The following is a 12,600-nucleotide window of genomic DNA, read 5'->3' as shown; positions in this document are numbered from 1 at the left end:
TACTTAGAAAAAATCTAATACTGTATACCAAAACCAGTTTTTTTTTTTTTTTTTTTTTGCCTGAGCCGTATATAGACGGCTGTGTTTTGCAACCAAGCTGCTTGCTCCCTCTAGTGGCAACAGAACGTCGCAGCCATGGATGTAAACCGCACACTGCACGTCACGCTAATAGAGTAACGTGTCAAAAAGTGAAATGTTCAAACCTGCGTTTAGAGAAAATATATCATACTACACTATATAGACTGCTCATTACAAATAAAGAGAACATCCAATGTTACTCCCTTTCAGTCATACTTCTGGGATATCAACTTGTACATTTAGGGAGCAACAGTGCCTGGGAATCGATTTCACCTGCTGTTGAGATATGGAGGGGGCCACAGAGGGACCACAAACCATCAGCAGGGCTGCCATATGCTCCGTTGTGAAAGGAGGAACAGGAGGAGCAATGCCCTATAAAATGACCTGCAGCCAGCCACTAATATGAATGTTTCTACTCAACATGCCAGAAGCAGACTCTGTGAGGGTACGTGGTACAAGTATGAGGGCCCGACGTCCATAAGTGGGGCCTGTGCTCACTGTCCAACACCACGCAATCCAGGTACACCAGGACTGGCAGATTTGCCAATAATGCACTGCACTCTTCACGGATGAGAGCAGGTTCACACAAAGCACATGCAGCAAACATCAAAGAGTCCAGAGACGTCATTGAGAACATTCTATTGCTGGCAACATCCTCCAGCATGACCACAGCACGGTGCACGACTGGTTAGCACATCTGCCTCACAGTTCTGAGGACCGTGCTTCAATCCCCGGCTGCGCCTGTGTGGAGTTTGCATGTTCTCCCCGTGCCTGCGTGGGTTTTCTCCAGGCACTCTGGTTTCCTCCCACATCCCAAAAACATGCACGGTCGGTTGATTGAAGACTCTAAATGGCCCGTAGGTGTGAATGTGAATGGTTGTTTATATGTGCCCTGTGATTGGCTGGCGACCAGTTCAGGGTGTACCCCGCCTCCTGCCCAAAGATAGCTGGGATAGGCTCCAGCACGCTCACGTCCCTAGTGAGGATAAGCGGTACAGAAAATGGATGGATGGGTGTCTTTGTTTTTTGAGCAGTGTATTAAAAGAGCACACATTATATAATATTAAAAACTAGTACTACTTCCTTGCTTCAAATACTGTAAATCATTTGGCCATCTATAATAGTTCAAGCCTTTCGCAAACACATCAAGAGTTACTGATGGATAAATGGATAAAATGATCTGCTAATCAACTGTGCCTTGCATATACTGTAAGTATTCTCCCTTTTCACTTTTGCACATTTTAAGTTACAACCATATTCATAAATGTATTGAATTAAAAATGTTCCTTTAAATAAAAAAACAAACAAAACTAAAACTGTGGTCCCCTATCATTTGTCAAACAGAATTGAAGTTGTAAAGCTGTAAAGTCAATGCATAAGTTTGGAACGGCCAGGACTTTTGAAGCTGCAATTGCTGCCAAGGTGCATTCAACAACATATTGAGTAAGTAATGCACTTTTTTTTTTTTGGTTTACATTTCGTACATTGTGTGTAGAATTGAGCGGAATACAATTTAATCAATGATAGAATATGGCTGCAACATGCAATGTGCAAAAAGTGAAGTGAGGTGAATTCTTATTTGAGGCAGTGTATTATCAGTGAGCTCAGATACTGCATGAACTGTATATTGGATCTACAACAGTGACAATATGCTTATGGCGTTACATTTAGCTGCAGGGTACGTTAGTATAGAGGTTTCCAGGCCCCCTTAGGCCAGTGTTCTTGTCACGGACTCTGAATGCATGTTCGGAAAGAGGCAAGTAGGAATGGTTGAGGAAGTCGGTGCCCAAGCAATCAGTGACACACACAGAGTCGTCAGTGCAGAAGCAGTGACATGTTTTTGGAAGAAGCTCCCCCTCCATCCCTGGGCCTCTTATCTCCCCAAGCTGCTCACAGACATACATATTTCCTGTTGAACAATTAATGACAATATCTCCGCTCAGAGTCACATAGTCTGGAAACAATTTAAGTTCTCTTCTAGGGTTTCCCTTTTCCTGGTCTCCGGTGTGGTGGCCTTGCTCTGACGACAGAAGCTGCGTAGATTCCTGGCATGCCTTACCCAATCCTGAGACCTCACCCTGAGGCATGACTTCCACAAAAGAAGAGGTGGTTTCCTCGCAGTTTGGCTTTGCAGTGACTGGAGGGTCCTGTAGTTTGAGTATTTCAGAATATTGCATATTTGCATGGAGTGCCGCAAAGCAGAATATGCAAACAAAGTACACGCATAAAATCTCAAGGTACCCATTTCTGCAAGTTGATCTCAGTCAAAAAGCCTTGAAGAACTTTGTCAAGGTTCGGCACTGGCGGCCAGAAACATTGCTTGACCTTGCTATCAATGACATCATGTTAAATACACACATTAATGTACTATCCGGTACAGTTCATTGTTGCATTTACTTAAGGAGTGAATATCACCTTGTATTTGACGGTGTATGACACTGCTTTATTAAAGGCTATACAATATTATATGGATGGGAAAATGTAAGTCTTACCGGAAGTAAGTAAAACCCAAAGAGATGAGGATAACAACAATTACCAGCAGCATGGCAGGAATGCAAGTCATAAGCAAAGTGTCTGTAAAAATCACATCATGGTATGATATTGATGTCTAAAGTAAGAACAAAATTGGAGTAATTTGAATTTCAGGCAATCAATGCTGACCAAGTCACAAATAGCTACAGGCGATGCTGCAGCAAAGGGAGCTTACCAATGTCCGCAGGAGTTTTCCCAGTGAGAACGTCTGACCATTCACTCCAGTGACCAGTGTAAATGGATCCATTAGGTTTAGATCGAACCTTCACTCTGTACTGGATACTTGGGGGAACCTCCAGACATGTATCAGTTGCTGGGCCCTTGGGGGAAATCAACTAAGGACACATTCATTGATGTGGATTTTATTGAAATGAATAAAACAATGCAATTTACTGCATTCGTTGTTTTAATGTAAACCACTGACATTTTTTTTCTAACGCAGCGCACCCAATGCAAGTCTGAACAAGATAGGCAATAGAAAATACAGTAGATGGATGGATGGTTTTTAAAAAAAAAAAACGGTCAAACTGGAAAGACTGCTTTGAGTTAAGACATACTAGTCTTTCCCTCTATTATTTGTATTTCTTTTAAATTGCGTCACCACATCAACTGAAATGAGGGATGGATAGACATGCATTAATGTGTCGTAACGCATTACAATAATACTGCACAATATTTTGTGCACACTTTACTTTTTAATTTGCATACTTTCGTCTTTTAATACGGTACATTACTTTTACAATTTGCATTCTTTTAGAGCCCTTTGACTATTTATTGTGACTATGCAAGAACTTTGATGATCGTTGCTCTTATTGCTGCTCCTACTGGGTACCAGAACAATAATCGAACAAACTATTTTCCTTGACTATCCATCAATTTTTTTGTGTAAATGTAATAATATGAGGCACTCAAACATTTATTTGGTTTCACAGTCATACCGGCCCTCTGAGGGAAATCGTAACTACAATGTATGCTGTTTCAAAAACTTCCTGAGTATCACATCTTACCAGCCATGCTTTGCTCTCTCCGATTTGGCAGCCAACTTCATATTGCAGGTGGGATGACAGAGTCATTAGAGGAGCGTTCCACTTCAAGCACAGTTTTTCTTTCTCCACTGATACTCTCAGTGGAGCTGGTGGATATGTTTTAACTAAAATCAAAAGGCACACACAAATCCAAAAAGCCATGAGGACATATACACTTAAAGACAAGTTGGTGTAATTATGAACATGATTATTAACAACTTTACTGTCTGTTAAATGTGACAGAACATTTGAGTAACTCCAAAGCCATTTTCATTCATGTGAATTGATAGCAATATACACATGATGATGATGATGATGATGATGAGTATGGTAATAATGTGAAATTGTATTATGAAAAGTGTGTATTTACTGGACAGCATGTGATCCATTAAACTAAACATTTTATTTACATTGCAATCTAAATGTTACAAAACAGCAGCCAAAAGAGAACAATTTTTTTTCTGTTATTTGAACCTAAGCCACCCTCCTTGAGTGGTCACTTTATCGTGGTTGAGGGGTTTGTGTGTCCCAATGATCCTCGGGGATCTGGGGGTCACCCATGACAAAGCACGGCACAAAAGACCCTATGATTTAAAAAATATTGGAGGATGTTTTCCCTTGCCCAGACGTGGGTCACCGGGTCCCCCTTTGGAGACAGATCTGGAGGTGGCACTCGAAGGCGAGCGCCTGGTGGCCAGGCCTGCACCCATGGGGCCCGGCCAGACACAGCCCGAAAGGGTAATGTGGGTCCCACTTCCCATGGGCTCACCACCTTTGAGAAGGGCCATCGGGGTTGGGTGCAGTATGAGCTGGGCTGTGAATTAAAGGATTAAACTAAACCTAATCCTACTGGCTAATAAAATACCATTAAATAAAATAAAACATAAATTTACTCACTGATGTTTTTCAGTGTGAACTCTTGGGTGTAAAATGTTCTGCTGAGTGGAACTGCAGCACTAATTAGTTTGACTCTGACATTTTGGGACTCATCTCCCTGAAAACTGCACTGGTCAGTCTTGTCCGGCAGACATTCTGTCCAATCAGTCCAGCCCAAAGATTCACTGTAAAATAATTATTTTCATGTCAAATACAAACAAAGCACAGTGAACATCAGTGTTCGCTTTAGTTGAAAGCAGCAATTCTCAACTGGTACCCACTTTTGGGTGCGTTACAGAACAGTAGTAAAGAATTACAGGGGTCCTTAGTTCATAAGAAAACCAACATACACATTTTGAGGTTATGGATGGCATGCAATGAACTAGTTTGCGCAGCAGGGTACAAATATGTGGTCAGGTGGCACAACACAGCATGCTCAGTTACTGCCATATTTACAGTTTTTCCTTGGATTGTTTAATATTTATGACCTAGAAGTGTTTTTCATTCAAATACTTCCTGACGTTATTTGGAACAGAGGAGTGGAACTCGATAGTAAACTGAGAACCTGTTCAACAGTAAAATATTTAATGTGCATCTCAGGTGGGACTTGCACTTTATTTGTAAAATAACAGTACATGTAGAGTATTTTGACAGGCATGCATTAAAAAAATGTATTACTCCGGGTGTAACGTATTTGGTACCCCTCTGTACTAAGTAGCCACATGGAACATATTCAGTCAGAAACGAATAAACGAAAATGAATAAACAAGGGCGCTCAGTGCCAAGATGTGAAGTTTTGTGTCCGTATTTAATATTAAAATACAGTAAACTGCTGTATATTCAAAGTGTGGCATGTGGCATTTGGGCAAATTAGCCCATTTGCTAATTTTTGCAGGTCAACCTATCCACCACTATTCATCGAAAAACCTCACCTATTCATTCTTTTTGTGATCAGGCCAAAGCCATGCGTAATATATTGCTTTGTTGTCAACTTGCGGCATCTTGGTGACAAGGAACAATGTTGAAATGAGGGGAGGATTAATGAGGCCATAATCATTAATTTATTCCTTTTCCACACTGCTTTTCCTCACTAGAGTCATGGGCGTGCTGGAGCCTATCCCAGCTGACTCAGGGCGAGAGGCGGGGTACACCCTGAACTGGTCGCCAGCCAATTGCAGGGCACATATAAAGAAACAACCATTCATACTCACATTAACACCTACGGGGAATTTTGAGTTGTCAGTTAACCTACCACGCATGTTTTTGGGATGTGGAAGGAAACCGGACTACCCGGAGAAAACCCACGCAGGCACGGGGAGAACTTGCAAACTCCACACATGGGATGTTGGATTTGAACCCGGGTCCTCAGAACTGTGAGGCACATGTGCTAACCAGTCTTTCACTGTGCCACCTAATAATGCCATAGCCTTGTGTAAGAGTGCTTTGCCGCCATCTTGTGCCATTGATCGGCAATTACAAATCTTTTTTGTGTGGGCATCAGTTACGCGCAGATTTTTGCTATTCACGGCAGGGCATGGTTCCCCGAGCTAATAGCTGGGAAACACTATTTTTATACATGCAGTTGTAATGTCATCAGCTTCTAAATAAGGTGCTCTAAAAAAATGTTTTAACTGAAATAAGAGTGAATTTCTGTAGTTTTGTTAAAAATATGATAAACAAGTTTTCAAGGGGGCACGGTGGCCGACTGGTTAGAGTGTCAGCCTCACAGTTCTGAGGACCCGGGTTCAATCCCCGGCCCCGCCTGTGTGGAGTTTGCATGTTCTCCCCGTGCCTGCGTGGGTTTTCTTCGGGCACTCCGGTTTCCTCCCACATCCCAAAAACATGCATGAATTGGAGACACTAAATTGCCCGTAGGCATGACTGTGAGTCCGAATGGTTGTTTGTTCCTATGTGCCCTGCGATTGGCTGGCAACCAGTTCAGGGTGTACCCCGCCTCCTGCCCGATGACAGCTGGGATAGGCTCCAGCACGCCCGCGACCCTAGTGAGGAGAAGCGGCTCAGAAAATGGATGGATGGATGGAAGTTTTCAAGGGCTATTTTTAAAAACATTTTTTTTTTTTTTTTTTTTTACTGTTCTAAACTGTATGTAAGCGGGTCGTAACTTAGCAAAAATTGGAAAATGTGGGTCCCAGGGTGACAGCTGTTGACAATCACTGGTCTAAAGGTTCAAACAATATTGCATAAAGGCAGCTATGCATGTTTTGACTGAATTATATGATTTAAATTGCTACCTGAGATGCATCTTATTGAAAAGTTTGCAAACATGACGTTGGCTGTATCTGCTACCATTCCACTGACAGGTGATCGTTTGCAGGTTAGAGGTATAGCACATGAGTGAAATGTCGTCTGGAGAGAAAAGAGGACAATTATGAATGATTGCATTAATGAGTGAAAACATTGTAGAGGAATTCATCTGCCTGGGGATTTCGCTAACGGTATCTATGCAGCTATATTTTTATATTTCTATGCAGCTACTGATTTAAATTTAAAGATTTTCAACTAACTTGTTATCAAAACTGCTTCCAGGTATTCTTTTAGATCAAATCTAATTGAAAATTGAAAAGGCCTCCATCGCCAAAATTATTTACAAAACTTCCCAAAAACATAGATTGATATTTTTAACTTATATTGATCATTTTTTCTTACACAATCAAAAGTCTTATCAAATAGGACAACTCAAGTGATCAAACTGAATAAATAAAGGAATAACCGGAAAAAAATAATTGCGAAAATATTCTAACTCAAAATTGATCAAAACTCTACTCTGAATAAATGAAATAATAATAAGGCATCCAATATATTGTAAAATACAACTATTTACAAAGGAGGTGAAGGGAGGGAGGATCGCTCAGCTACTTTACAGGAGCACGCTCCTTGATGCTATCTCCTGGAAGATTTTTATGACCTCTCTGCTAGAACAGAGTTTTGGCTAGGATGCGGTAATCATAAAATATATATATTTTTTCTGATATTTTCAACACTTTATTGTCAGAGCTACTTGGCATCCTACTGCAAAATGTTTGCAGTCAATTTCCCCCCCCCCGCTTTTGGCAAAAGAAATAATCACGATATTAACTGAAATAAAACTAGTGAACTTGTCGATTTTGTGAATCAGGAAAATGTGTTTCAATGCTCTGTCTGACTCAATATGTCTTTATGTGTGTGTGTGTGCGTGTGTGTGAGTGTGTGGCTCTTCATTAAACATAAGAAGCATTAGTTAAACAATTGGATGCTTTACAAATCACAAATTTCATTAGTACAAAATGTGTAGGGATTACATGGATGCACTTTGTTCCTTTGAATGAAAAAGGCAAGCATTTTAAATCCCACCTCCTCCCCTTTTGTTGTTTGTATTTAGGAAATTGCCGGGTGAGTAGCCACGTAATGTAATGGTTAATACTGTGATGAATTTTGCATCAAATAATATCAGGGATTGCAGAAACGCTGTCATTACCTGCCTGTCTGATGAGAGCTCAGCACTGTATGAGAGCTGAGTGGCAGGGGAACGGCGAGTGACACAATTCTCACAAGAACACAAATAAATGCTTGTCAGATAACAAAACACTTTTCGGGGGATTAGACGAAAGAGAGGTGATATTTATTTTATTCAATTTTGCCGGATGAAGAACATTTATGGGCTCCAGCAAAAAGGGTACTCGGGTTCTATCTGTGCACGTGCCTGTCAAGGTCTGATTATGTGCTACTTGTAAATGTTTTTTTTTTGTCTAACCTCTCCTTCATTCAGTGATTTTATACAAATTATCTTCAGTCCTATGAATTTCAAATAAGATGTGATCTCCCCAAAAGACAAATGTACAGTAACTAAGGTGAATGGTTATATGAAAAGGTAATTTTGTTTTTCTATTTTTCCGTCAGGTGTCTTCAGTCAATACAGTAATTGCGTTGGTAGGACTCATACAGACTACACACACACACACACACACACACACACACACACACACACACACACACACACACACACACACACACACACACACACACACATGCTTGTGTTCCTCCTCGATCTACACACCTGCACTTTGTGGCGCCACATCCCTCACAGGGTCCGACCAGTGGCTCCAGTGCCCTGCACTCACAGTATTAGCGCACTTGACTGCAACCTGAACTTGGACCTCTTCCCCTGGCACTAGAGACACCACTGCGTCATCCCACTTATCAATCCACTGTAAGCAAGCAAACATAAACAAACAATTTAGAGCAGTGAATATGGACACACAAAAGCCAGTTATGCTTTGTGTACATGGCTTTTTGTACATGTTTCATACATTTATTTTTTATTTTTTAGTTTGGCCTACTAATTACAGAACATTTATCTTTGAAGAAATACTGTATTGTGCTTTTGTTTTTGCAATTTAAACCAGTTCTAAGATGTTTGAAAAAAGGATTTCTGACATTATTTGGTCACCAAACTCAAATGATTATAGTACACTTAACATACTCTTGTAACACTTCGGTTGAAATTACAATTTAAAGTTTTGGAGGGGAATTTCTGTCTCATGCAAACGAGCCACTGCAAGAGTGTGGAACAAGGCGAGTAGTAAGGACAAGCCCAGAGTGTGGGGACGTGATCCAAAAGATCTACTGTATTTTGATTAATGATGGCAGCACTTCATCACCAAGCGAATTAGACTTGTTCGCAGATTCGTACATTTGGCACATGCAGCAGACACATTGTCAAACACAAATATCCCCGCTCCCACGTTGACAACTTCGCTGTATATTTGAGTATATGCTGGTTGTCAAACTAATGCTGATAACACTGTTAGCAAATGCTAATCTGTGCTAACACTACTGCTCTAATTACCTTTTGGCTTTGACATGGTAATGTTTCTGCATAAACTGCCACCAAGTCATGGACAGATACATTTTTGTGGCAGCTTTATTGTGTAAATTACCTTAAGTGTGATGTCACAATCTGTCAAAAATTTTAAACAGTGCGCTCAAAGACACATTTTTGGAAATAAGCAGTTACTGTAAGAACAGATTTACTTGGTTGTGTAAAATTTTACACTTGCTTCAGAGACCCAACTACTTGTATAATTAAAGACAAATTTTCTAAATACTTGTCAGTACCTCTTTTGTCCTCTCTCCTAGCCCCTTGGAGGTGTATCGGATCTTATATCGTACCTTATCCTCCCAGTATTTTGGCACATTTGTGAGGCATGAAACCCGCAGCTGTCCAGCTTTGCCATTATGGTGTAATGACACATTGAATGGGGCATCCAGGAGAACTAAAGACAAAGTCGTGTCAGGGAAAACAGAAAATTTCTGAGTCCACGAGAGTTGGAGTCATGTCACTGTACACTACTAGACAAAGCAATTACAGTATGCTTTTTTTTTTTTTTACATTTCTGACCAAACCTGTCCAACCCTGCAACCGGCTGGAACCTGTGCGATACCGACATATGGACAATCCTAGATAGAATGAACAACATTCAATGGACTGATTAAGTATGAAATGGTTGAGGAAAATGTCTTACTGTGGTCTTCCACACTAATGATGCGACTGTAAATTCTGGTCTTGCTGTTGCGCTCCACCACTTGAAGGTGTATATCCACATATGTGACGACATCCAAATAAGGAAATGCGCAGATGTGGAGTAGCGTTCCTTTTTTCGTTCTCTGGGTCAACAATTCACATCTTTTCTCCCTGGACTGCCTTTGAACGTAATGACATACACAATTGCTGCATTTTATAAGTGTGATAGCACAAAAAAAGCAAGCCTCAAGATTAAAATGTGATCGTAATTAACAACGTACATTGTTTGGTTATTATTACTGGTATTAAGGAAAAGCCCATTTCTACTAGACATCAGTTTATACATGTGCACACAATACCTAACAGTCAGATCTTCGACAGCAGGTAATAGACTACAAATTGATATTTTTATGCAACATACTCGCCAATGTTGTATAACAACTCATAAGTCTCATTGTCTGTGGTCTCAAAGAAGCAGGTGAATTCCTCTTCTGTCCTTGTGAAACATTTTGGCTCCTCTTCTTCCTTTAGGAGGGAAATATCTGCCCCAAAAATTATAACTGTCAACCAGGAGGTGATAATTAAACAATATTAAAAAAAAAAAAAAGAATAATATTTATATTTTGTTGAAATAAAAGCATATAAGATCTGTCCTACCATCTTGTAAAAGATGAGTGTCAGTCACATCCTTGCAACATATCCAGAGCAGGCAAAGTGCTTGTAACCACATTCTAAAGAGTATCTTCCTCGTATTGTTCAATACCATGATAAAATTAGGTAGTTTGAAGAATTAGCCACCATATAGTAAAACCAGCACATGCTTGTATGTGCATTGTGTTTGTTGTCATGTCAAGGGTGTTTCGACTCACTGGGGAGTAGTTGAAGGGGGGTTGGCCAAGGGACTGGTTTAATGTGACAAGAAGGAAATGTGCGTGTAGGTGTGTGTGTGTATGTATGTGTGTGCGTGCATGTGCGCGTGTGTGGTAAAGCCTTGTGAAAGTTTACAGCAGTTCATACTTCAACAGAAAAAAAGATGTTGCAGTCACATTCGGGTGAACAAGCACAAGATAATCTATTGGAAATTTTAATGGTACCCTTATGAAGGGTTCTGAACATTAAAAAAGGAGATGGTCCTAAGTAATTTATAACTGTTAATGGCTTTTTATCATTCATTATTAGCCCATATATAAACAACAATATATGTTTTTTTACAATGTAAGTGACACTGACACTGTCAAAGTTATATTAACCCTTTGGGTCTCAGCTCTCTGCTGCTGGACATTAGTGTCTACCGCGCCTCCTTTTTATAAACCAATTTAGCTCTGTTAATGTAAATGAAATGCGACTTCCCAAGGGTGGGGATTTTTGTCAGATTTTGTTTCTGTACATTCTCCGTCATCCAGGTTTTTGTAATCCGCAAAGTTTGAATCAAGGCAACTGGACTGTCCTTGTTGTCTGGTTTGTCGGATTTTGTATTTCCCAACTTCAGCTCTTTAAATATACTGTTTCAGTAAAATACCATTTATATCTCCCGTATGAAGCGTCTATTACTTTACTGCACTCCAACGGAGCAATGATGTGGTTTTGATTTTAAAAGTTCCATCCATCCATCCATCCATTTTCTGAGCCGCTTCTCCTCACCAGGGTCGCGGGCGTGCTGGAGCCTATCCCAGCTATCATCGGGCAGGAGGCGGGGTACTGGTTGCCAGCCAATTGCGTGCCGCCAATTTTAAAAGTTGTAAAGTGAAAATACAATACCAATACAAAACTAAGCCAGGAGGTGACATATTAGACATACCTCGCTTGTCTTGCGAGTTTGTTAGCTTGTAGCTCGCGTACCTGTGGTTGGGCCATCTAATTTGTCATTGATCGCTACGTGTGCCGGCACGTGGCTCCACACAATAGAGACAGTGTATCCACAATTGAGTCTGAGTCCTGAAACATAGATTGCTTGTAGCACTTACTGTATCTTCAAACATATTTAAGGTATTTATAGAAACAATTCACCAAAATGATATCAAACTCAAGGCCCCTCATTTTACAGTATGTGGCCCAGGAAGCAAATCATGAGCACCAACTTCCATGATTCTTACTAAACTCTGCATTAACATAAAGTGTAGAGAGCGCGCCCGGAGTGAATTTCCCAGTGTCGATATTTTGTGCGTTTCTTGTACCGGTGCGACTAAGTGTAATGCAACTGTATGGTGATAAGGAGATCTGGGTGTGCATCTGCATTGGAATGTATCAAACAAAAGTGTATGCAGTGTTGCGCAAGCGTGCAGCCAATAATTTCTGTCAACATGAAAGTCAAAATACTGAAAACACCTTTTTCTGTTACTGGTCTTGTATTGGGCCCAATTTGATTGCGCACCTGTACCTAATGAATTGTCCCTGTAGTGGATGAATATGCCTCTGGAACTGCAACTACTGATGATTGAGCTTTTCTTCCTCTTGTTAGTCTATTGTTGGAATGTTTTTCCTCACAACAGTTGTCAAGTCTTCATGCGCATGTGGGGATTTGTGGTTTAGTGGTTAAAAAAAAAAATGCAGTTACACAATGACCAAAAG

General features: G+C 40.5%; 1 protein-coding gene across 3 annotated transcripts; it reads right to left on the bottom strand.

The window, feature by feature from the left end:
• Positions 1-1,334: 1,334 nt before the first annotated feature.
• On the bottom strand, positions 1,335-11,013 carry mpl (MPL proto-oncogene, thrombopoietin receptor). 3 transcript variants are annotated; one of them, XM_061779800.1, is made up of 12 exons: positions 10,690-11,013; positions 10,454-10,574; positions 10,034-10,212; positions 9,681-9,784; positions 8,566-8,716; positions 6,764-6,878; positions 4,533-4,696; positions 3,618-3,760; positions 2,786-2,945; positions 2,571-2,652; positions 2,320-2,407; positions 1,335-2,225 (listed from the first exon to the last, which is right to left on the bottom strand). In XM_061779800.1, the coding sequence occupies exons 1-12, from the start codon at positions 10,796-10,798 to the stop codon at positions 1,746-1,748; spliced, it is 1,896 nt and encodes a 631-aa protein (XP_061635784.1). In that variant the 5' UTR covers positions 10,799-11,013; the 3' UTR covers positions 1,335-1,745. The 3 variants fall into 3 exon arrangements, with proteins under 3 accessions (XP_061635784.1, XP_061635783.1, XP_061635785.1); XM_061779799.1 differs by having other exon boundaries at positions 9,627-9,784; positions 10,690-11,011; XM_061779801.1 differs by having other exon boundaries at positions 2,087-2,225; positions 2,615-2,652; positions 9,627-9,784.
• Positions 11,014-12,600: the final 1,587 nt, after the last annotated feature.

The sequence above is a fragment of the Phyllopteryx taeniolatus genome, chromosome 7, assembly GCF_024500385.1.
Source record: "Phyllopteryx taeniolatus isolate TA_2022b chromosome 7, UOR_Ptae_1.2, whole genome shotgun sequence".
Classification (NCBI taxonomy): Eukaryota; Metazoa; Chordata; class Actinopteri; order Syngnathiformes; family Syngnathidae; genus Phyllopteryx; species Phyllopteryx taeniolatus.
The sequence above is the reverse complement of the archived record's forward strand: the minus strand, read 5'-3'. Positions and strand labels throughout refer to the sequence as shown.

Excerpts from the sequence above, each read along its gene's own strand:
- mpl (XM_061779799.1), bottom strand. The coding sequence starts at position 10,798 with ATGGTATTGAACAATACGAGGAAGATACTCTTTAGAATGTGGTTACAA. Across the intron at positions 2,946-3,617 it reads GAGAGAGCAAAGCATGGCTG|TTGATTTCCCCCAAGGGCCC; the intron begins GTAAGATGTGAT and ends ATGTGTCCTTAG. Across the intron at positions 2,408-2,570 it reads TTGGGTTTTACTTACTTCCG|CAAGGTCAAGCAATGTTTCT; the intron begins GTAAGACTTACA and ends TGTCATTGATAG.